General features: G+C 35.8%; 2 protein-coding genes and 1 long non-coding RNA gene across 6 annotated transcripts in view; 2 read left to right on the forward strand and 1 right to left on the reverse strand.

Annotated features, from left to right (window-relative positions):
- Window positions 1-25,425, forward strand: part of LOC143901453 (sentrin-specific protease 1-like) — a 156,814-nt gene that overhangs the window by 24,515 nt on the left and 106,874 nt on the right. For all 3 annotated transcript variants that reach the window (XR_013258074.1, XR_013258075.1, XM_077413780.1), the window contains exon 2: window positions 21,165-21,297. The gene's annotated coding sequence lies outside the window, so the exon portion shown is untranslated. The remainder of the gene's footprint in view (window positions 1-21,164; window positions 21,298-25,425) is intronic.
- On the forward strand, window positions 6,098-13,130 carry LOC143901456 (uncharacterized). Of its 2 annotated transcripts, XR_013258076.1 has the most exons (4): window positions 6,098-6,344; window positions 6,462-6,617; window positions 6,693-8,018; window positions 8,284-13,130. XR_013258076.1 is itself a non-coding variant. In XM_077413789.1 (3 exons), exons 1-3 carry the CDS (start codon window positions 6,208-6,210, stop codon window positions 7,870-7,872), a joined length of 1,473 nt encoding a protein of 490 aa, XP_077269915.1. In that variant the 5' UTR covers window positions 6,098-6,207; the 3' UTR covers window positions 7,873-8,091. The 2 variants fall into 2 exon arrangements, 1 of the variants encoding a protein (XP_077269915.1); XM_077413789.1 differs by lacking the exon at window positions 8,284-13,130 and having other exon boundaries at window positions 6,693-8,091.
- Window positions 13,675-17,113, reverse strand: LOC143901479 (uncharacterized). The gene is made up of 4 exons (XR_013258096.1): window positions 16,841-17,113; window positions 16,334-16,369; window positions 16,017-16,251; window positions 13,675-15,283 (listed from the first exon to the last, which is right to left on the reverse strand). It is a non-coding gene; the product is annotated as an uncharacterized LOC143901479 (long non-coding RNA).

Raw genomic sequence — 25,425 nt, forward strand, 5'->3', positions numbered from 1 at the left:
CATTATCTGGATCCCGTCATCGGCAACCTGAGACACGTGGACATCGAATTCAAGATATTAATACACGTAGACACCAAAAACTACGGAGCGCACTGTGTGGACCTCGTCATCGGCAACCTGGGACACGTAGACATCGCATTCAACGTATTATTACACCTGGACACCGAAAACTATGAAGCGCATTATCTGGATCCCGTCATCGGCAACCTCGGACTCGTGGACATCGAATTCAAGATATTAATACACGTAGACACCAAAAACTACGGAGCGCACTATGTGGACCTCGTCATCGGCAACCTGGGACACGTAGACATCGAATTCAACGTATTATTACACCTGGACACCGAAATCTATGAAGCGCATTATCTGGATCCCGTCATCGGCAACCTGAGACACGTGGACATCGAATTCAAGATATTAATACACGTAGACACCAAAAACTATGGAGCGCACTGTGTGGACCTCGTCATCGGCAACCTGGGACACGTGGACATCGAATTCAACGTATTATTACACCTGGACACCGAAAACTATGAAGCGCACTGTGTGGACCTCGTCATCGGCAACCTGGGACACGTGGACATCGAATTCAAGGTATTAATACACGTAGACACCGAAAACTACGGAGCGCACTATGTGGACCTCGTCATCGGCAACCTGGGACACCTAGACATCGAATTCAACGTACGATTACACCTGGACACCGAAAACTACGAAGCGCACTGTGTGGACCTCGTCATCGGCAACCTGAGACACGTGGACATCGAATTCAAGATATTAATACACGTAGACACCAAAAACTACGGAGCGCACTGTGTGGACCTCGTCATCGGCAACCTGGGACACGTAGACATCGCATTCAACGTATTATTACACCTGGACACCGAAAACTACGAAGCGCACTGTGTGGACCTCGTCATCGGCAACCTGGGACACGTGGACATCGCATTCAACGTATTATTACACCTGGACACCGAAAACTACGAAGCGCACTATGTAGACCTTGTCATCGGCAACCTGGGACACCTAGACATCGAATTCAACGTACGATTACACCTGGACCCCGAAAACTATGAAGCGCACTATCTGGATCTCGTCATCGGCAACCTGGGACACGTAAACATCGAATTCGAAGTATTATTACACCTAGACACCGAAAACTACGGAGCGCGATATCTGGACCTCGTCATCAGCAACCTGGGACACCTAAACATAGAATTCAAGGTATAAATACACGTAGACACCTAAAACTACGGAACTCACTATCTAAATTTCATCATCGGCAACCTGGAACACCTAGACATCGCATTCAACGTATTATTACACCTGGACACCGAAAACTACGAAGCGCACTATGTAGACCTTGTCATCGGCAACCTGGGACACCTATACATCGAATTCAACGTACGATTACACCTGGACCCCGAAAACTATGAAGCGCACTATCTGGATCTCGTCATCGGCAACCTGGGACACGTAAACATCGAATTCGAAGTATTATTACACCTAGACACCGAAAACTACGGAGCGCGATATCTGGACCTCGTCATCAGCAACCTGGGACACCTAAACATAGAATTCAAGGTATAAATACACGTAGACACCTAAAACTACGGAACTCACTATCTAAATTTCATCATCGGCAACCTGGAACACCTAGACATCGCATTCAACGTATTATTACACCTGGACACCGAAAACTACGAAGCGCACTATGTAGACCTTGTCATCGGCAACCTGGGACACCTATACATCGAATTCAACGTACGATTACACCTGGACCCCGAAAACTATGAAGCGCACTATCTGGATCTCGTCATCGGCAACCTGGGACACGTAAACATCGAATTCGAAGTATTATTACACCTAGACACCGAAAACTACGGAGCGCGATATCTGGACCTCGTCATCAGCAACCTGGGACACCTAAACATAGAATTCAAGGTATAAATACACGTAGACACCTAAAACTACGGAACTCACTATCTAAATTTCATCATCGGCAACCTGGAACACCTAGACATCGCATTCAACGTATTATTACACCTGGACACCGAAAACTACGAAGCGCACTATGTAGACCTTGTCATCGGCAACCTGGGACACCTAGACATCGAATTCAACGTACGATTACACCTGGACACCAAAAACTATGAAGCGCACTATCTGGATCTCGTCATCGGCAACCTGGGACACGTGAACATCGAATTCGAAGTATTATTACACCTAGACACCGAAAACTACGGAGCGCGATATCTGGAACTCGTCATCAGCAACCTGGGACACCTAAACATCGAATTCAAGGTATAAATACACGTAGACACCGAAAACTACGGAACTCACTATCTAGACATCATCATCGGCAACCTGGAACACCTAGACATCGCATTCAACGTATTATTACACCTGGACACCAAAAACTACGAAGCGCACTATGTGGACCTCGTCATTGGCAACCTGGGACACCTAGACATCGAATTCAACGTACGATTACACCTGGACACCAAAAACTATGAAGCGCACTATCTGGACCTCGTCATCGGCAACCTGGGATACCTAGACATCGCATTCAAGCTTAATTCATAAGAATCGACTTAAAAATTCCCTAGCGGCATTTTCTGCCAAGCGTAGAGAATCTTCTTTTCCGTTAACTCAATATATATTATTTATATATATACCTAATTTACCTAAATAGAAATCTTCCTTCTGACCGATAAGTCTATCGACCTAATTTCGAAATACGCGCGCGATATCGAAACTAGCGATACCTGCGCCGCCAGCGTCGAAAAAGTGAAAGTAACGTTTCTGATTATGACGTCATCATATCAGACGTCGGCGTTAGTAGGAGAAGAAGTATCTTAAAAATAAATTTTCACATTTGGACTTTGCGTCGCAATATCTCCGCTCGTAGGGCACGTAGCGGAATATTATGAGAGAAACCCCCCCCTAATTGGACCCCAAGCTATCGATCAAGCCTACTTAGAACTTGATCCGTTCACTCGTTATCGAGATCTCAACATCTCGGGTACTCGCAACCCGTCGCGTCGCGTAAAAGAGTCACGGTCGGTCTCGCTCCGCGTGTACTTGGCGCGAGACACTACCGTGTCTCTTGATACCTTCGAGTATATTCGTCATTAGGTTTAAACCTGCCGTCGAACGAGAACATCTTTCTCGCTTATACGTCGCAATTTGCGGCGCTAATAAGCAAGTCATCGAAACGCGAAATCGAGTTCACCGTTATCTGAAGTCATATATCTTGCACAGAACCTGCGTTAATACTGAAAATGTCCGAAAAATTGATATAATTCCAACGATCTTGGAATATTTGCGTGAAATTCTTATCGTGGCGCGTCGCACTTTCAGTCCGCTTTCGGATCTCGTTCCAACGTAGGTAATTAATGACACACCGCGACAATCCGTTCGATCAAGAAAGAGAAAGAGAAGGAGCGGATTTGGTCTGACGAGTGAGTTAAATAAAGATGCAGCTGATACGTCGGTCGGCGATAACGTCAGTTTAAAATACTTCCCGCGAAACGACAGTAGAGAGAAAGAGAGAGGGAGAGAGAGATAAAGATAGAGATAGAGATAGAGACTGACAAGTCGGATGGACGAGTTCCATCGGCAGTCTAATTGCCGACGAAAATGATGGACGGGAGGAGGGGCTGCGCACTATCTCGTTCTCCTCGCTTTTTACGAGACGTATAGGCCCCCTCCGCTCGTGTACACTTGATTCAACAAAGCAAATCAGACTTCGACACGCGAAGTCGGTATGAGGTATCACGCGAGGTCGCCTTATTCTTTCCCTCCCTAGGAGGGAACCTTCTCCGCCTCCTTAGGCCAATCTTTTCCGACTGGCTTCTTAGCCTTGCCCATATTGCTTCTCTCTCTCCCGCCGGTTGTGAAATTAGTGTCAGGCTAATTTCGCGGCTGGATTTACAAGTTTTCTTTGATCGTGCGTTTCGATGCTACCGTCCTCATTCTTCTATGTCCGCTCCGCGATCGCTCTCTTCAACCCCCGCGGGTTCGTCGGCGCGCCGCACCGCACCCGCGCTTTCACGGAAAAGCAATTGCTCCGATATTATGTGCTGCATTACGAGAGCAATTTTTTTCGCGTTTTTTTCTCTTTTCCGCTCATTTTGCATGCCCGCACAGAGCGGCGGGAGAGACAGGGGTGAGCGGAAGGAGAAAAGACAGGAAGCATGCGATCGGCGAGCGTTATAGTTCTCGTGCCAATTTAGACGGACCGATCGCGAACCCTCTGCTATGAACGGGATTCACACGAATGCCGGGATTTACGAGTATTCAGCGAGTGGGAACGGCAAAGTATGTTATTCGTTTGTTGCGCCGCGCCGGTCCCTATTACGCGCCTCTGCACGCGCGTTCTCTTTCCCTCTCCCGTCGCGTTACCTCTGCGAAATAATCGGCGAGAATATACGTCCGCGCGAGATTCGCTATATTGTATGAGTATTAAGCGCTTACAAATGAATAATCTACGCCGATCGAAGATTCCGGTTTTACATCAAAATTTACATTTACAAATTGATTCCATCCCGCGATGCGGTATAGAGTCCCATTAAAAAAGAAAAATAGATCTTTTGTATATAAATAAAATTGGCGGAACTTCGAAAGAAAGTATATCTCGAGTCTCTTCAACGGATTGCGTGTTGACTCGCGTGTTGATGCAACGATAATTTTTGTTTAATTATATATATATATATATATATATATATATATATATAGGGGTACACTAATATTTTAATATAATTAATTCTTAAATTAATCAGATATATATTAGTAATTACGTGATTATTATGTTAATTTCAATCCAGTTAATATTTGAATATTAATTTGATGATCGTCTATTGACGTGTTATTTTTGGTGCGTTTAAAGAATTCTCTCTTAGCGTATATTCTGTTCTATATATAGTTATTATGATTTTATTATTTTTACGTTTACTCGACCAATCTTTGAAATACTGTCGGGATGACCTGCGCAAAACTAAAGCTAATAAGAATCCGGTCTCATTCCGGAGCGTAACTACTGAAGAACCGGCACTGGCAACAACGCCGAAACTACGTAACTTTTAAACGCTGCTGGGCATGTGTTAAACTTAGATTTTTGCGCCGCTTGGAATTAGCATTTTGACGACCCTTTTAAGAGCCTGAAACGCGATCGAACTGGGGCTTATAAGCTTCGAGAAGCGAAAAAAATAGCCGTTGGGTTGAGCACCTCTCTCTCTTTTTTTTTATTTTTTTTTTTTTAACATATAACGCTGAAAGAACAAACAAACGCGTCGCGGAAATGCGTGCAATATTGCAGACGTATGCATACTATTATATGTATATTCAACAGCGCAAAATATCGACTTGCGTCGAGCGTTATTATTTGCGTAACAATGCCACGTTGTAAAACATTCGAGAGACCAAATTGCTTTGACATACTTGGAAAGCGCTTAACAGCTTAACATTCATAAATTATTTCTCAAATTTATTCAAACATTAAAACTGGAACCAAATCAGTCGAACGAGTACAAACAAACATGAATGAGCAAAACTCGTTCCGGCGAGTGTCCCCGACCTGATGACACTCATCGAAACAATTATACATTTGTGTTTGTTCGTGGTCGTTTGCTTGGTTCGAATGCTGCTTAATATTTCTAATGTGAAATACACACATAAAAAAAATTAAGAAGTCAACTTTAAAATAACAGAATCAACTAAAAAATAAAGAAATCAAGTTTAAAATTATGTGAAAAATAAGAAATCGCCTTTAAAACCGTCTAAAGTTACAACTTTCGACTTTCAGTCGAAAAAATTGGGAGCAAGAGATGAAAAAATTAACACATAAACTTAATTTCAACAATCTATTGCAATTGTGAATAGCAATAGATTTATTTCAATTTCATTTAGAAATTTATTTCAGAAACGTAAATGTTTTACCAACAAATAGTTCGCAACAAGCACCGACGAGATTAAGGTCAGCCATCTCTGGGCAAATTTTCGTGACCAAAATAAATCTATTGAATCCGGCGATACATAAAGAATGTTGATATTATCGACTGTTGAAATAAATTTCTCGAGCGTCGATATTCGCTCTATGCAGTCGGTTGGAGGGGATAGCTACGAGCTACGGAAGCGCTCCGGTGAGAGAATAGTGAACTCAGGGTGGAATATTTTCCTATTCAACTAGGCTTATTATTATTAAAAATGGGTCATCGTAGTTGTTGCGTCAGAAATTGTAAAAATAATGAACTGAAGAATACGTGTAAATTTTATAAATTCCCTACTGCCGACTATAAATTAGAGCAGCGAAAGAAATGGATTGCAGCTGTAAGGAAAATTAAGTAAGTACATAACCTTATTCGTCTGCTTTATACATAGGCTTCATAGCGTCTGCTCCAAAGCTTCTGCACGTAATGCTTTGTTTACATTAATTTATTAATTATGTAATGTAATTTTAGTTCTTATAAGTGGCAACCAAAGAAATCAGATGTAATATGCTCTGATCATTTTATTGGCAAAATAAAATCGAATGAAGAAGCAAGTCCTGGATATGTTCCCTCAGTATTCTGTGCTGAGAGAACAAGAAATATTCGTGAAGTTGCTGCAGTAAACAGGTACGAATTAAAGGGACAGATGAATATTTGTGTTGCAAATATGCAAAATATATTTACTATTCTTTTTTTTTTCAGACATGCTCGATTCATGAAACGCAGATTTATAACTAAGCAAAAATTGCAAATTATGAGTACAAATCAAGATGAACCTGTGAAAGGAAATGTAATTGAACATGATATGATCAGTGATATGGATGTGCGTTATGAAGATTCAGTACTTGATAATGTCGAAGTGCAGTCGGAGAGTCCAAAGTATCTGGATAAAGAGACTGAAGCACATATTTTTATTGAGGCTAGCGAGCCAGAAAAATCATTTATGTGTAATAGATATATTACTAATGGTTCTAATTGTAAGTGTGACGCAGAAGTACAAACAGATATAGTAACAGTAAATCATCAAACCATAATATTAAATCCAAGGAAATTCAGAAATAAGAAATGTGGTACGACTCAACAGACTTTTGTAAATAGAGCAGTTGGACCTGACTATGAAAGTGTGCAAGATAACGATACAACTTGTTTAAGCTATGCATCAGTAAAAAAAGATGAACAGCTTCTGGATCTTGCTGGAGTGACACACAACAATTTTAAATTTTTGTTAAAAAGAATCCATGACGCAACTGGCAGTAATACTAAAATTTCAAAGGAAAATAGATTATTTATATTTTTAATAAAAATGAAGACAGGATTAACTTTTTCAGCAATCAGTGTGTTGTTTAATGTACATAGGACAACTGTGTCAAGAATATTTTTTTCAGTATTGGAAGAATTAGCAAAGACCACAGCTAATTTAGTTTTTTGGCCTGCAAAAGATGTCATTCAAGGAACGATGCCAGACTGCTTTTATCCGGAATATAAAGATACTCGAGTAATCATTGACTGTACTGAATTCAGGATTGAAGTACCAGCAAGTGTTGACAATCGTGTGTTTACCTACTCACATTATAAAAAAGGTTTTACTGCCAAACTGTTAATAGGTATAACACCCGGAGGCTTTATTAGTTTTAAATCGAAGGTCGCTGGTGGTAGAAAGAGTGATTCACAAATCACTATTGAATCCGGACTAATAGATTTGTTAGAAGATGGAGACACAGTTTTAGCCGATAAAGGATTTCCACAAATCACTCGTGTTCTCGATGAAAAAGGAAAGAAAGTAGTACTTGTTATGCCACCTTTTTTAGAAAAAAAAAGGAGAATTTACAAAAGAAGAGACTCAAAATACCTACAACATAGCAAGAGTTCGTATCCATGTTGAAAGAATAATGCAGCGATTGAGAATATACCAAATTCTCAGCAAGATACCTGAAAATTTATTTAGTTCTATTGATGATATATTGTCCATGTGTGCTGCGTGTTAGTAAATTTGCAGCCACCTATAATAGAAGAAAAGGACAATAACAAGTAAATAAAAATACTTGTATATAAATGAAATATTTATTTATACTGACTTTGTTAAGAAATAATTTTAACAACACTTTGCATTTTTAGTTTCTTATTAAAAAACAATCTTAAACTTTTGAGTTACGCAGGTACTTAAATGTACAACTTGTTAATAAATAAACAATTTGCATTTCTAGTCTCTTATTAAAAAACAATCTTAAACTTTTGAGTTACGCAGGTACTTAAACGTACAACTTGTTAATAAATAAACACTTTGCATTTTTAGTTTCTTATTAAAAAACAATCTTAGACGCAGGTACTTAAACGTACGCAGGTATTTTTGAGTTACGCAGGTACTTAAACGTACAACTTATACATATATAAAACTACATACTATTGCTTATATCAAAACCATTGAAGCATCGCTTTGGCTGTTTGCTCTTTGTATTTGCACTTTTAACTGTTTTTTCAATCAATTTAACTAAATAATGCTGAAAATAAAAATCTTCACACATTGGAATCACTTTTTTTTATGAAATTTTCATTTCTTTGGACAGTTACACAACAGGAACCATTTTTTACAGGAGAGTAAATAAACAGATCACATTCCTTCATACCCGACACGTACATTTGAGTTTGGCATTGTGTATAATACTGAACTGATGTCTTCAAACGTACTTCATTTTCTTCAAAGACTAAGTATTTGACATTACACTTTTTATTTTCAAAGTCGACAACAGGCATTTTTTCACAGGTTATTGGACATTTGAATTCAACTATCTTCTTAACACATCCACTTATAGTAACTACACCGTCAAGGCTAGCACATAGCCATGGTTGTTTCTCACAGACTAGCAATCCAACTTTTTTTACATTTACTTTAAACATATTCTCGTATTCTGTCATTGCATCCACTTCATGTTTTATCCCATAACGAGTCCCAGGAGTATCAACTTTTTTTGACTGTAGCATTTCAGAAACTAGTTTCTCTATCGTCTTCTTATTTCTGATTTTGATACTATGGATATTCGTACTAGCAGACAGTCTGATGCTTCTAGCTTGAAACCATTTATCGCACTTTGACTGTTCTAAGGTGTCACAACATAATTGAACAATTTCCTTCCTTGTTAATAATATCGATGCACAGTAAAAATTTTTCGCATACTCTTGCACTTGCTGTTCCTTCATATATACCATACAATTATCACACAATGTAAAAAATGTATTCAAACAGGATGCACAATCTTCTTTTTGGAGATTCCTTTCAACTTCGGTTAACATAAAATCCATGAGGCTTTGTATCGCTTTTTGATTTTTATCTTTTTTGATCTCGAGCAAGATAGTTTTTAAAGGTGAAGGATCTGGTAACTCAGTCATATTCACTTCTACAGGTTTTACATTAAATTTGTTTGTAGGCGGAAACATATCACAAAAATATTTTCCCTTAGAATATTTTTCTTTTGTAAGTTGGTGCGTTGTGGGCTTTCCCCATTGCTGTTCAAAATCTGTCTTGCTCAAACTTTCTTCATTATTAATATAATGAATGAGAGCAGCTATATGTTTACATTTTCCGCTCTTGTTGTAAACACATGTGCATGAAACAAGAGTTACCTTACGATCAGCATCAATCTAGAAATATTTACATAAAATTGTTGATGTAATGTACATAGATTCATGTAATTAATAGAAATATTTTTAAAGTTACATTTAACTTTGTACGGTATGGTTGAGATGACACTGAAGTTTGTCTTATGACTTGAGTTTCAATAAGGTAACTTTGATTATTTCGCCTACATTCCTTAACATCGCAAACATGACCAGCATTAACTAGTTGCTTCCCTTTTGGAATAGTTTCCGGTTGAAAGAGTATTTCATGGGTAACTTTTTGAAATCCAGTTGTTATCACAATCTCCATTTTTTATCCATAACAAATACAGCAGTTGCTGCAACTTGGAATAGAAATCTGGAAAAATATATTTTTTTTTTTTTTTTCAATATAACGTATGAAAAAGTAACTTTATTGAATCTACATTTTTTGCTTTTTATTATTGACATTTTTTAAAGCAATATTTAATTAGCAGTAGTTATTATTTATTGTTTTCTGATATAAAAAATAGGAGTTCCAGTAATTAAAGTGACATAAATACCGCTGTGCAATACCGCTGTTATATAGTCCTCCAATTATATAGTGTGGCGATTATCGCCATATGAACTGGCCGGCGAAACAGTCGAATTGAAAGTAATAACGAGGTCGAAAAATAGCGAAAGACGTTAGATAAGAAAAACATATATACAGGCAACAATAAGCGGGAACGTTACAGGCATAACACAAACGATAACTAATAACATCAAAATAGTAACAATCATAGATTATGCGCGTATAGCAATTTTTACTTACCGAAATTATTAACAGTAAAATGTAAAAAAATACACTGCATCTATTGCACAAGAAGCTTTGGTAATAATCACACGTTAAAGTTGTTTTTTCTATTTTTTTGCAAACTGCCTGTAAACATATCTCGTTGTTTCCACTTTTATTTGCATGGCGATAGCGGTAGATGGCGCGACCTGAAACGCACGGAGCGAATATAAATATCTGAACACACAATTTATAATAGTATATTGAATTCATAATTTATTATTATACAAATGTGTTATAAATAAGCACACCTTTTTACGATACAATAATGTTGTTGTATATTGCTGCAAAACTATATTTTTTTCATGGTTATCATCTGCGTGAGTTACTAAACTCGGATGATAACAGCAAAAGTACAGTGTTAAATAAAAACTGAAATTATAGTATTCTTATTTCTTAATATATATACATATGTATCATAGACATAATCTCTCCACTATCAATATATAAATAATTTAACACACTTAAACTCATATTTATAGATATTTTTCTTAAAAGCGCGTAAGCAATCAAGTTGATATAATAAAACTCCTTTGCTTGGTCCAAATCCGGCTTAATTTTCCTGAATAATGTGAATTTACTCATGAGAAAATAAAAAATCGACTTTAAAGGAAAAGAATTAATTAAATAATATAAATTTCTGTTAATGCATTTCTATTTTGTTGCGAAAATCGCAAAATAGTAGAGATCTTCTATTAATGCTTATATTTTATTTAATGTAACTATAATAAGTTTCACAATTATATTATTTGTGTTTAATATTTAAGTTTCTTTTTTATAATTTTATTCCATTTTTTTGATAGTATTAATTTATATCTATATTAATTGTTATTTCTATACTGAAGAAGAATATATACTTATGGCGCTTTTCTTTTTTATATTTTATTACACGATATCGCTTATTATTATTAGCCGAATTTTTTTATTAAAATTTATTAAATTAGATTTATTATATATAAAGTATTATATATAGATATTATATAGATAGGTTTATTAAATTAGTAAAATTACATTTTTAACGATAAAGAAATGATGTCGAATGTAACACGATTTATCTTCGTTTAGTTTCGTTTCTTATTATATTTCAACGCAACAAACTTTCGAGAGAATATTTTTATTATTCTTGTATATACATATAAAATAAATAAGGAATATGCATGGATATTAAATTCGAATAACTTGACCGTTAAATTTATCTTAATATTTGTTTATGCTTTGAATGCAGGGGACCAGCAGCAGACAATGTTAATATTTATTTAAATCTGGGCAAATGAGAAAACAAAATCATATTATATTTTCATGAATTTTTATGTTTGTGTAAGACAAAATGTATTTCTTTACAATGTGACATAGACATATATCGATATTGATGCATCAAACATAAAATAAAGATAAATGAAAATTATACAACTTAAAAATTGCCATTGATCAATGCTTTTATTAATTTTACCTACTTTCTATTATCAGACACCTACATCAATTGCATTAATCATTAATCGGGAAATTAATTGTGGAATTTGAATAACAATAAGTATAAGCAACTTAGAATGAACGAAATTAATAATCGCATTCCACACGGAGAAAATTTTATATAAAATATTACTATGGTGTCGCACTAGCTGCGGACGATCGAGGAATTAGAAGTTAAAATACCATGTTTATGGTCAAAATTACGTTATTTAATTGTTTTTAAAACAATGATTATGGTATTTTAACTTCTAATTCCTCGATGGTCCGCAGCTAGTGCGAAACCATAGTAATATTTAATATAAAATTTTCTCCATGAAGTCGAAAACATTGATTTTCAGACTTATGTGTATATTGATTAACAAGGGAAATCACCAAAGATTATCCTCTTTGTAAGCGAGCGGCCTCTCGTTCTTCGAATTAATCACATACTTTGAATTCCCCTTTACGACGAAGCGAGTCATCATAAGTTCGATCTTATATTTAAGATCGTCTTGTCGTTAGTCTGATCATAGGCGGTCTTAATACTTTATTCAGCCAATAAAATGATCATATAGCATTTTGAAATAATGCTAACTGATGGAAATATTTTATTGAAAATATAATAAAATTATATTAAATAAAAATGTGCACGGAAAAAAATTTACTTGTTTCAAGTGAAAATTCATTGCTTTAAAGAAAAAAATTTCTCCAATAGAATCCCTAGCAAGAATTTACTTCTTTCATAGAAACAACTTTCTTGTTGCTAGTAAATAATTTCTGGAACGAAAGAATTATCTCTTTAAATAAAAATTATATGTTATGAAAAGAAATGAAAATTACATCAAAATAAGAAAATGTTATCTGCGGGAATATTTATATTTCTTGAAACAAAGGAAATATTTATCACGAGTAGTAATCTTATTTTTGAGGCAATGGAAAATTTTTTGCATTGAAAATATCGATTCTTGTACGGTAACAATATTTTTTTGCAGTAACGATATATGTATTTACTGATGCGATCAGAAATTAATTTGCTTGCAACAAATAAACAGATTCTTGCGCGGTTACATTATTTTCTTGAAATAAATACATTTTTACTTCGATAAGAAATTAATTTGCTTGCAACTAAGAAACAGACTCTTGCACGGTTACAATATTTTCTTGCAATAAAAATATATTTGATGCTGTAAGAAATTAATTTTCTTGCAACTAATAAATAGAGTCTTGTACGCTTACATTATTTTTTTGCAACAAATATATATTTATTGCGATGAGAAATTAATTTTCTTGGAACTAACAAATATAGATTCTTCAAACGACTCATTCATTATTTGCATTAAATGTACACAAAGGTAAAGTCGTTACGGTGGGGCGCTGTCGCGACAGCTAACGCCCCTGGCGCGAGCACAAACAACCCTCGGGCTTGACCCGAATGCGCCCGAGATCACCCGGTTGTCGCGCTTACTGTTCCGACATGCAAAGGTAAAACGCGCACGCGTTTCCTAATTCGCGTATATACCGCGCAACGCGTTACATCGCGGATCGATGTGATTCGTCACCTATCTTCGTGGATCGACGGTGATTCGTCCTTCGTGAGGCAACGATACCCCCGCCCGAGAGTCCTATCGGGACGAGGACGAGGGATGATCGATATCGATCCGCGCTCTCTTCCGTTTCTGCCGTGCTAAGGAGAAAGTCGAGCCGGCCGTTCGTGGCAATTAGATTATCGGGAGTGCCGAAAGTAATTGCGCGAAGTCCGTAATAGTTAATCGCGAGCCGCACCCGCTCGAGTGGTCGCCGCGTCCCGAGTCAAAAAATAGACCCTCCGTAACGCCCGAGATCGCGATCGCACACTCTCCTTGAACGGAATGAACGGAGGGTCACGTAACAAAGCATTTGTCTATGTCGCCGAGCCTCCGTTCACTTCTCAAATGGCAGTTTTTACCCATTTAACGTCTACGGAGGTTACGCGAAGTCTGGCGACTCTCCGTTCACCCTCCCTACAATTCGCAGATTCGACGTCATGGCTGGATAAAACCTCGAAATACCCTCCTTAGACTCTCAGCACGTTTTTGCTAAAACCTCGATAGAGCCTCCGTACACTCTATTCCCGTAAGCCTCCGTGTACCCTCTGTAGAACCTATTCTCGAAGGTCACCGAGAACCCTTCTTATACCCTAACATTTTGTAGATATTAATTTCCTAGGTAGCAAGATGACGTTTAAAGACGTCGTCATTTGACATCACTCTGCTACCTGGGTATCCTCACCTCGTGGCTGCGATATAGATATAAAAGGCTCGAATAAGCGCGTACTAATAATAATGATTCATTGTTGTTGAAATTCAGTATTCGAGAAGTACTTATGCGTTCGTTTATTCACATTGGAAGCTATTGGGAAAATAAAATCTATAATACACGTTACGTGTATTATAAAGAATAAACGAACGCAGGCTATAAGTACTTCTCGAATACTAAATTTCAACAACAATGAATCATTATTAGTACGCGATTATTCGAGCCTTTTATATCTATATCGCAGCCTCGAGGTGAGGATACCCAGATAGCAGAGTAATGTCAAATGACGACGTCTTTAAACGTCACCTTGCTACCTGGGAAATTAATATCAAAATGTTAGGGTCTAAGAAGGGTTCTCGGTGACCTCCGAGAATAGGTTCCATACATCGCAAATATATGACAAAAAAGGGAAATATAAATTAATGAGGCGTATAAATAAATATAAGATACATTCAATAATGTATTTGAACGAGAAAATATCATTAATATAACTATATTAATATAAGTAAAATTAATATTCTTTGAAAGTATAGCACTAATATTTTATATTTTTATAATACTTAAAAATTAATTTTTTGTTTTTCAAACTATATGTTTAAATTGTAAATATATAACGCAATTGTAAGGAACACTAATTATAAGGGGTCTAAGTTATATAAAAGGTAATTACATATACATCAGAAAGAATTACAAAAAAAATTTAATACATATGTTTTATGTCTGAATTAATAGTAAAGTAATTTTAAACGATATATTATTCGGATTGGATAAAAATCCGTTCTGAACGTACTGTTGATACAAACTTCCATCGTGACACGTCTCGCAGATCGAGTTTTTTGTTGCGAGTAATGAAAGTAAACACGCTAGCAATCATTACCTTTATCACTGGGGCGAAATTACGAAGAATAATTCTCAATGCCGCGCAAGCTACAGTTATATACATCTCATATTTACTCTGAAAGAGATCGCTGATGAAACCCAATAAGAAATTGCACAGGTCCAAGTTCCACATCGCTGGTTTTAATGTAAAAATACCCAGAAGATCCACGATGACCGCCAGGTCGTTCATCGCGACTGCAGATTCCACCGCGGCCTTAAGATCTTTATTGTGCCAGAGTATTTTCTAAAAAAAATGTTCCATAAAAAAGTTGTAGGATATAGAGAGACAAAAATGGTAAAATCAATTTTTGAAAAAATCAATTTTTCAAAGTCACATAAAGTTGTCGCCATTTTTTTTAATGGAATCATATAATTTTTCTTACATAATATAATTTCTCCAGTTATTCTGCATATAAAAGTATTTAAATAAAGTTATCAAAAAATCAATAGTTTACGAGATATTTTATATTTTTTTATATTTATATTTATTGTTAAAATATGCCAGAATAAAGTATGAAATACCTCGTAAAGTAGATATTAACCCTAATCCCTCCAACGTTTTTTGCGGCACTTAATTTCTCCAACCATGCACTTTCGAGTCCCACGCGTTTTTCAGTATGTTAATACTAGCTTTGAAAAATTCCCCAAAAATTATTATATCTTTATACCTTCGACTAAAAATTAATGTAAAGAAAATTTGGAAATATTATTTATTTAAATATTTTTTTACAACAATTATGTTGGAGAGATTAGGGTTAATTTTGTAGTAATTTTTTCTTAACACTTTAATATGCAGAATAATTTTAGAAATTATATCATGTAAGAAAAATCATATGATTTTATTTAAAAGAAATGGCAATAAATTTCATGTGATCTTGAAAAATTGATTTTACCATTATTTGTCCCCCTCTATGCCCTTCTATCATTGTTGAAAATAAGCATTTTTTGTAACATATATGTGCACAAAAGATACTCACAGTAAAGAGCTGTATAAAACTGGGCATCGATACCCGGGCGTCCATCCTTTTTGCTGCCTTTTGCACAAAATAAGGCTAAATTCTTTCCATATACCTCGATCAGTGCATGCCGCACGAGGAGAGGCCAGTGATTGACAAGCTCTGATGTTTGTTGGTCCAAAACTTTGGATTTATCCATAATATTCACTTTGATGCCCTCATAAAAATAAAAGTTCGTTCCAGGATATATTTCTACCTAAAAATGCGCTCAAATTACATCATCTTATAATAACATATACAAAACAATAGCAAAAATCAATATTTATCAAACAATTTACCTTGCCTTTGCCGGGAGATTTATAAAAATCGGAAATCTGCAACAAAAAAATGTTGGCAAACAATTGTATTATATTTTTACATAATCTCAAAGTTTCTATCTTACTGTAACAAAATTATATTAATCGATTCAACTGGCCATGATGTATATCTCTTCCAACTCAGTAACTGCGCGCCGAATGGGTTTTTCGAACTTTAAAACACAGTTTTATTTCTCGTTAGATAGTAAAATCATTAAATTCAAAATCAAATTATTAGAAAGAAATTATTGCAAAAAATATTACCTCAGCCAGAATTCGAACCTGGAACCCCCAACAATTTGTGCGGGTGTCCTAACCAATTATGATAATGTGATTTCGATTTTAATGATTTCACTATCTAACAAGGAATAAAACTGTGTTTTAAAGTTTGGAAAACCCATTCGATCTGTACAATGTTGTAGCGTATAATATTTTGCTGTCACTATTGTATCCGAGGGACACTCAATTCTTAATATAACTTTCACTTACCTTAGCTTGCGATGTCCTTTCTTAGGACATATATAGCGAGTCTGCGTGAAAATGCCCGGCCAGCTACAATAAAACTGACCCGAGCCAAAAGTTCGTCATGCAGCTGAACCAATTTATTCTGAGAAAATTCCTGTTTCTCTTACGTGACGGCGTGCGACTGTGTCGTGCGATAGAGCTCATCACCGGCGCCCGAGGATCGAATATTCCGGTATCACTGGAGGTCTTGGCAAGGGCACGTATAGCAACAGCAACACACCGCTGGGCTGGCTGGGCTATATGGTGCCGCGCGCGGCGGTTATCATTTGTCAAAACGCACTTTTCCGCGCCACGCGCGGCACGCGCGCAGAGCGGCTCAACGGCGTAAAGTGTAAACAATTACCGCGTCTTTCTTTCTTATCATAACCGTCCGCGTGCTTCGTCGGTATAAGTGGCATTTATATAATCACATTCTTTTGATTGACTTATCTATTGACACATGATTGTATATTGACACATAATGTAAAATATGATATAAAATACAATTATAAAACATAAAAACGAGTTGCCTGCCGTGTTACTATGATTTAAATAATACATAAAAGGTCTATATATTCAGTGATCTTATACAACATTATATTTTGTTGAAATTTTGAAAATTTTATCTTAAATGTTCAAACTTGTCATTGCAACGTAATCTTTTTTATAGCGGAATCTGACCTGTTTTTGGCACGGAGACACGCCATTTATCATATATTATTGCAGATGATGAATAAATTTCTCTCTTAATATTTTGGGGAACGTTTTACTTTTATGGGTCGGCAACATATAGACAATTATAGGTTCTACAGAGGATACACGGAGGCTTACGGGAATAGAGTGTACGGAGGCTCTATCGAAGTTTTAGAAAAAAGTATTTCGAAGGTTCTACAGAGGGTACACGGAGGCTCACGGGAATAGATGCCTACGTCGAATTGTAGGGAGGGTGAACGGAGAGCACACATGAAACGCGTACGGAGAGTCTGCGAAGTGAGCGCGGAACATTAGGACGCGTACGGAGAGTCTGCGGAGTGAGCGCGGAACATTAGGACGCCTACGAAGGGTACGTGAAGTCATCGCACAAGCCATGAATTGTAACGAGATTAAATGGAGGTTCGATCATAGTTAGAGGAAGTTTGAGGAGGTTCCCAGGAGTGATCTTTTCATGACAAAATCTGAAAGTAGAGTCCAAATAGGTTATAAGCAGGGTGCACAGTACGGCGGCATATGCTCTTTCAAAGGATTTCGAGTAAACGCAGGGTATTCGGAGGGTTAAATTTTGACTCGGGGTGAAACATCTCAGATAGCTTTTCCGTTCACGTGGACGGAGAGTGAGCCGGTTTTCGTCGTGCGCGTACCCGGTCGATTGGTCCGCGCGCGAATTCCGGAAAGTTGGGTGCGCTCAGTGCATCCGTGCAAAGGGTTGCATCGTGAGCACAAATTTCGTCGCGATCTGCACTCCGCTCGATTGGTCGTCGCGCGAAACATCTCTTTTCCCGAGTTTTCGTCGCTCGTAATACGACGGGACGACGCACACACAGACGGATTACGTGATCATCGTGTGCGGTAGCGTGATCCTTGGCGAAAGACCCGTGTCGACGGCGAAATCGTCCTACGACGCGAATCCGGTTTTTGCGAGTGCCTCTATATCTCGAGCGTCGCGATCACCGCGAGCGTGAGAGTTGTCGATCATTTCTCATAAAATCAACGCCGGGAGTTCGATCCCGATATCGACCCCGCTCGCGGCCATCTTGTCGTGCCGCGCCGTACATTGTGAACGCGGCTCTATCGCGCCTCGTACCCCTGTGAGGTGGGTGAATTCGTGCCCGCTATCGCGCCGCCGAGTAACCCAAGTGAGCCTGAGTCTCACACGTCTCCGTGTTCGCGGTCGCTCATCTGCCTCGCGAACAAGATATCCGTCGGTCGCGTGTCGCGTGCAAGATCTGATCGCGGGGGCGGTCATTCATCGGTCTTCAAGATCGCCGTTTCGCGAGCCACGCAGAGAGACCGAGCGACTCAAGATTTCCGCCCGACATTTCCGCGAAGGCTCAGCCCGCTCGGATGCGCGAGAGTGCGAGAAGTGTGTATAAGACTGCAAAATAAATTGTATACAAGTAAGTTTAAACAAACACATTAAAAATAGCCAAAAGCTTTCAACATTATTAACAGATTTATAAATAAAATAACTGACTTATTTATAAATGATAAAAACTGATTTATAATAATTTATTAATTCCATCATATTCTTTTTTTCGTACGATGACTTTATCTTCTTCATTATTGTTATTTTCGGGATCTGTTTGAATATATCAATCTGTTTTTCACTTTTTTAATTTTCATATTTACGATTTCTCCACATATTTACTAGTTTACCTCGTGCTGGAACTGATTTTTTAGTCAAATAATATTTTTTACTTACAGGAGGTACAAAATATGTATTTTGACATTCTGTTGGAAAATCTTTAACAATGAGATTGCTATTTTTTTCACAAAGTTCGTTGCTTCTCTTATCATAAAAAAATGTATCGTTATAATGTATAAAGTTTATATAAATTCTTATAAGAAAGTACAGCAAATGTGTATTTGAGAGAATGTATTGAAATTTTACCTTGCATGTTTAGTCTCAAGATACGAAATAACAACATCACATTTTACTGCGATTTTTTTCACTAATACCACCGCTTTTATCGTACATTTTTATAATACGTTGTCCAACACTTTCTTTGTTAAGCAGTTTTTTTTATAGATGGCATAGTCTGAATTATAAATTGTGATTCACCGAAGAAAGCTTGCTGACGTGGTAGTAAGTAGTTCTTCATTTTTTGTCTGAATCTTTTTGTAATACATTTGAAATTTGAAGTCTCAGACGTACTTGCACCATCATAAATGAACTTAAGAAACGTTTTTTTATGTTTTTAAATAAATAAATAAATGTACCTTTCTTAATCAAGTAAATACCTACTTCATTACTAATAATAATTAATAACATACTTTTAATATTTTTATTTCAAAAACATTTGAAACATTTAAGACGGGATTATTTTTTGAAAGACTTATTTGATTAAAACATTTTTTCTCAGTCACTTATAAGTATCATGTATGATGTAAAATGATCCAAACTTACACTTCTTTTTTTAGGTGGACTTTCTAAGTTATCCAAAGAATCAGTTGAAATGTTTTGAACATATTTTCTTTTCCAGTAGTTTAAAAGACGTGCTTTAGGTGCTATAGGTTGAATTATTTGTGCAATAAGCTCTTCAGTTAAATATTGTAAATCCTTTTCTTTAATTTTATTTTCTGGAAAAGGTAGTATTTAAAGCATTGTTTATTTAAAAAAAAAGAATTTATTTTAACTACAAAGTTTATTTTACTAAGCAAATATATACTACATATATTCTTGTTTAATCATCAAGTTTCTAAAAAATTTATAAGAAAATAGGTTTTTGTGTTGAAATAAAAAAAAATTTTGTAAATAAGACACGTAACAGTTCAAAAAATCTCTCTCTATACTTACTTTCAAAGACGTCTATAAGATTTTCTATTCCCAACTCTTAAGATTTTCTTCATTTTTTCGTCATTATAGAAAAGTAATGGTGCAATTGGAAAAATAGGTCTTGGAAACTTAAGACGATTCTTGTCACTGTTGTTTCTTAACTACGTTTGACGAAGATCAAATCCTTCTCTTTCAACTTTCATGAAATCTGTCCTAATAAGAAATATGTTACAGTAATGTATATAGCTTTTAATGCATGTTCACGCACGGTAAAAATTTACTTGAAACAAGTAAATTCTGCTATAGTGACTATTGAAGTAATTTATTTCTTTGAAGCAATGAAATTTTACTTGAAACAAGTAAATTTTTTTTGGTGTATACACGTGGTATGCACGAAACAAAGTTACTTATTTTAAGTAAAATTTACTTGTTTTAAGTAAAATTTCATTGCTTTAAAGAAATAAATTACTTCAATAATTTATTTCTTTGAAGCTCCCTAGCAGGATTTACTTGTTTCAAGTAATTTTTTTTCCGTACATGTTCTACAACATTAATAAAAACACATGTATTTATTAAAAAGTAAATAAATGTCCAACGTTACAGAGTTTTAATTTTCCGAACCTGATGGTAAATCTATTGGATCCACTCAATTATAAATCTCTTGAATTATTAAAATAAATTTTGTATTTATATATATATATATATATATATATATATATATATACAATAAAAAGTTATATAGAAATTAAAATTTGATTGAATTTGTTTAATAATATGGATTCATAATATGACCATTTGTTTTTATTTTTTTTGCAGTTGTTGGTGGAGCTGGTAGAGCTGGGATAACAAGGCACAAGTAGCACAACTGCTGAGTGAAGAAAAGAGCTCCACCAGACGTAGCTCGCGGTCCAGTCTGGCTAATATCGAACGTGAACAAAGTCACGAAGAGGTGAGTCGTTAAGAGTTACAGAATAGGGGTATATACAGGCGGATTCCTTTTTTCGTTTTTCGTTAGCTTCTATTCCGTTTTATCGCTTCACCAAGTCCGTTTTCTTCAGCTGCATATATTATGTATTTTTTCTGTAAGTTCTTATCTCCTTTTTCACTTTCTAATGCTTTCTTGTAACACTTATTTTAAATGCAAAATTTGCCATACTGCAGCTAAAGAAAACAGTTCTATTGCACAGTATAAGTAAGAACAGCAGGTACACTTCGTGTGTCTTTGATTTTTGTATTAACTATCCGCCATGTTGTTGATTGTGCGAGCGCTCTTCAAGCTGCATGCACAATGAAAAACAGGCAACAGGAACAGAATAATAATCTCTGTTTCTGTTGCCTGTGTTTTCCAGCTTTGGTTATTATTAGTTACCATGACAATCGCCATATTATTAGTTGTGTGAATCGCCATATTTATTTCCAACTTCTTGACGGAGTACCTATTACCTACTGTTCTTACTTACTTATATTGTGTTTATTATATCGTGCTCTCATTCGTCATTCGTCGATGATTTTTTTAAACATTACTGAATAGGTAGATGTAGATGTACTTCTAGGGCAAGAACTTTAAAATATACCTTTTTGTCTTATCTTTCATATTTAATATACCTGTAAAGGATTCATATCAATCAATTGATTTCTGAATATTTTTGGTATCATATATATAAATAGAAAACTATTAAAATATTAAAATTAATTGATCACACAGATTTGAAATATAATATTAAAATTAAAAATATTAAGATAAAGTTTTAAGTCCGACAAAGAATCGACGCGCAGTTTAATAAGTTAGAAAATATAGGTGTATATATATACGTACATACATATATGTATATGATATATACCGTGCGTACCAAAAGTTCCGGAACGGCCAAATTTAATAAGATCATTTATTGGCCTTCTTTAAACCCTTCAACTTTTATATGAAATATTTTTTTCATAAACCAATACTTTCCGAGATAATTGGCTGTTCCTGAATTTTTGATACACACGGTATAATAGTCACATATAGGGTGTAATCGCCGTTTCAATTGAAACATTTTGTATAAATTGCATTTGCATGAGACTAACTTTCCAGACAATAAATGCTTTATACTTACACAACCGTAAAAGTAAGAGATAACTGGACCACAGCTCATCTATCATAAATCTATTACATCTATTATTAATATAGCATATTGAAAACGTACGAAAATTAATGTTTCTTGAAAACTTTTAGTATTTTGAACATTTTAAACTACAAAGAACATTAAGAATTATAAACTGACATTATTAAAGTATACTAATATTTTTTGTATAATGTTAAGAGATATTCTAGAAATAATAGATTATATCGAATTTTTTGATCGCGAAGACGCTCGAAGATAGACCGGAAATAAGTTGGCGCTGTGCAAGTTTATATTTTTTAATGAACTATAGCTCAAACGATTGCTCCCTAATTGCTCCCTCATCAGAATCAACAATTGCTCCCTTTTTAAACTTATTATTTTTTGAAATATTTAATAAAAACAAAAAATTTCTAATTTTTATTGAAAAACATTTATAATAATTCTATGCAATTAAATCCGGCATAGAACGATTGCTCCTTTATTGCTCTTTATTGCTCCATCATAATTTTAATGATTTATTGCATTTTTATTGAAAAATTAACAAATTAATCATTTTACAAGTAACGCCGCCGCCGCTACTATCGGCCGCCTATTGTAACTATGGCTCGGCAGCCATTGGTGGAAATATTCAAACTTAATATAATAGCTCTATTGTTCATAACTATATCTCAAAGAGTTTAGTCAACATTTTCTATTGATTTTCGGTAGAATAACTATTTCTCGCTTCGCTCTATTGGGATTTTCAATCGCTCTATTTGTCGCTGCTTTTCTGTAAGAGCTGGAAGTTGATTGGTTTAAACCAAAACTCGAACGCAGTTCTAGCAATGTGGACACAAGGCTTAAATGCCCATCTAACGTCAATAAGGGCTCATGCACAATGCTGACAGGTGGGCAATTAAGGAACAATCGTTTTATGTTGGATATACTTGCAGAAGACTGTGAGAAATGTATTTTTCCAAGAAAATAAACAGTTTCTTTGCTAAAATATCATACAAAATTAATTATACGAATGGAAAACTTAAAAAGTACAATTTTTGGATTAGATTTTTTTCAAAACGGGACGGTAAAAAATTATCAAAAAATTCACAATTCTATTTTGCATTCCAAAACAACATATTAAAATTTCATGAAACTAGCTGCATTTTTAACATAAGTTTTTATGGGAAATGATATATTGCATATACCTTCAGAATGAAATAAGTGCAAGAAAAAATGCAAATGATAAGGAAAGAAAAATATGCACATGTAACTTAATAATTTACAAATAAATGAGCGAAAGAAAGGGGAAGGTTACCGCACATTTCGTAGAAAAATTAATTATTAAAGCATAATTGCTTGATTTTTCGTCTGCTAGACTACCACGGTCGTGAACGACGTGAACAGCAGCACGCATTATACGCACGCGGCGACCAATCAGAGCAATCCCCTTCATTCCCACTACTTCAAACGCTAGTGCGCTGTTTCCAGAACCCCCGCGTCCCACTACTCCCTCCGATGAAGCCATCGAACCTCCTTAAGGGGGTCATCCCGTGTGATGACCGTTTTTTTTTTTTAAGGTTTTTTTGCATTTTTTTGCGGCGAAATGAAAAAATACAGAGCTTCTAAATTTTTACTATATATTTATTACATCTAAAACTATATGTGTAAATTTTTTTATTTGAAAATATAGCGTCGATGGCGAGTTACATCACTGGAATGGCATCCATGTAAAAAAAAAGCAGACAAACGGTGTCCACGATTCCGGCAGACTGGTTTATCTGAAATAAAAAAGCCAAATTGCATTTTAATCTATAGATAAATGGCTATCGCGGGAACTAGGATTATTTGAAAATATTAAAAATTCAATTTTTTGCATGCTTTTAAAAATTATAACTCAAAATAACATGATTTTTTGCGACTATTTTTTTATGCGGACAGAAAACGGTTCAATATTTTTTAAAAAATTCTAGTTCCCGCGATAGCCACACATGTGCTGAATCTACCATTCAAATTTTATTTAAATCCATTGAACCGTTTTCGAGAAATCATGGACACCAGTTTAAAAAATACAGTTTTGAGAAAAACGCGTTTGAAAGTTCACGTATGAATTACACCATGAAATTTTTGCTTACCACTAATCTGCTATTCCTGGTGCATAGAGTATCCCTTCCTCTTCGTCTGACTAAAGGTCACGTCACTTTTACACTCTTTGCATATAACATTTGCTGAAATTGCCGAAAATGCAGATGCAAATTCTAAGATACAGTACGCAAAATTCGAAGCAACAGGCACTTCCAGGTTCATGCTTCCAAGCAGTTTCTTCGCTGATGCCGACGTATAATCCAGATCATTTTCCAATGAATAACGGTTTCCTTGAAATTTTCTCTTCTTTTTTCGCTCAGCATGAGCGTGAGTTTTTCTTGTTTCTTTCTTGTCACTCATCGCAAACTTGAAACACTTGCACGGTAAAATATTACTGCTTACGACGACTCAAGAGCTATTACGCCGCTGACTGCGAAGCCAAAACTAAGCAACCGTTGCATTCAATTTGAGTTTCAAGACATCAGCATATCTCTAAATATGTGTGCGTGTGATTAGAATCGGCTTCAGGTTACAATCTGAAGGTATACAATAGCTCTTGTTATCGGCCCTGCCGAGCGCTCAACTGCGTGCTTAAACACCTTACCTTCTCACTGCTGTAACTTTTCAATGACTTCGAATTTCGGAAAATTACTTTGCCAGTATATTCTATGCATGCTCTAGATTAGATTTATGCAAAAAAAATCGATTTTTTGAAGCCGTCACACGGGATGACCCCCTTAAGGGGATCCTAAAGTGAAGGCTGAACTTCCTCGACGTCGGTAATGTCAACATTTCTAATCCTGTTTTCTATGTCATATATCTATATCTGTCTTTGTCTAACAAGAGGCATCTGTCCTTGTTTCGCGTGCTGCGTCATCTCTCGCTATACACGCAATGTCAACCTGAATGTG

The sequence above is a fragment of the Temnothorax americanus genome, unplaced genomic scaffold, assembly GCF_048541705.1.
Source record: "Temnothorax americanus isolate GAGA-0224 unplaced genomic scaffold, ASM4854170v1 Scaffold34, whole genome shotgun sequence".
Taxonomy (NCBI): domain Eukaryota; kingdom Metazoa; phylum Arthropoda; class Insecta; order Hymenoptera; family Formicidae; genus Temnothorax; species Temnothorax americanus.

Excerpts from the sequence above, each read along its gene's own strand:
- LOC143901456 (XM_077413789.1), top strand. The coding sequence starts at position 6,208 with ATGGGTCATCGTAGTTGTTGCGTCAGAAATTGTAAAAATAATGAACTG. Across the intron at positions 6,345-6,461 it reads GCAGCTGTAAGGAAAATTAA|TTCTTATAAGTGGCAACCAA; the intron begins GTAAGTACATAA and ends ATGTAATTTTAG. Across the intron at positions 6,618-6,692 it reads GAAGTTGCTGCAGTAAACAG|ACATGCTCGATTCATGAAAC; the intron begins GTACGAATTAAA and ends TTTTTTTTTCAG.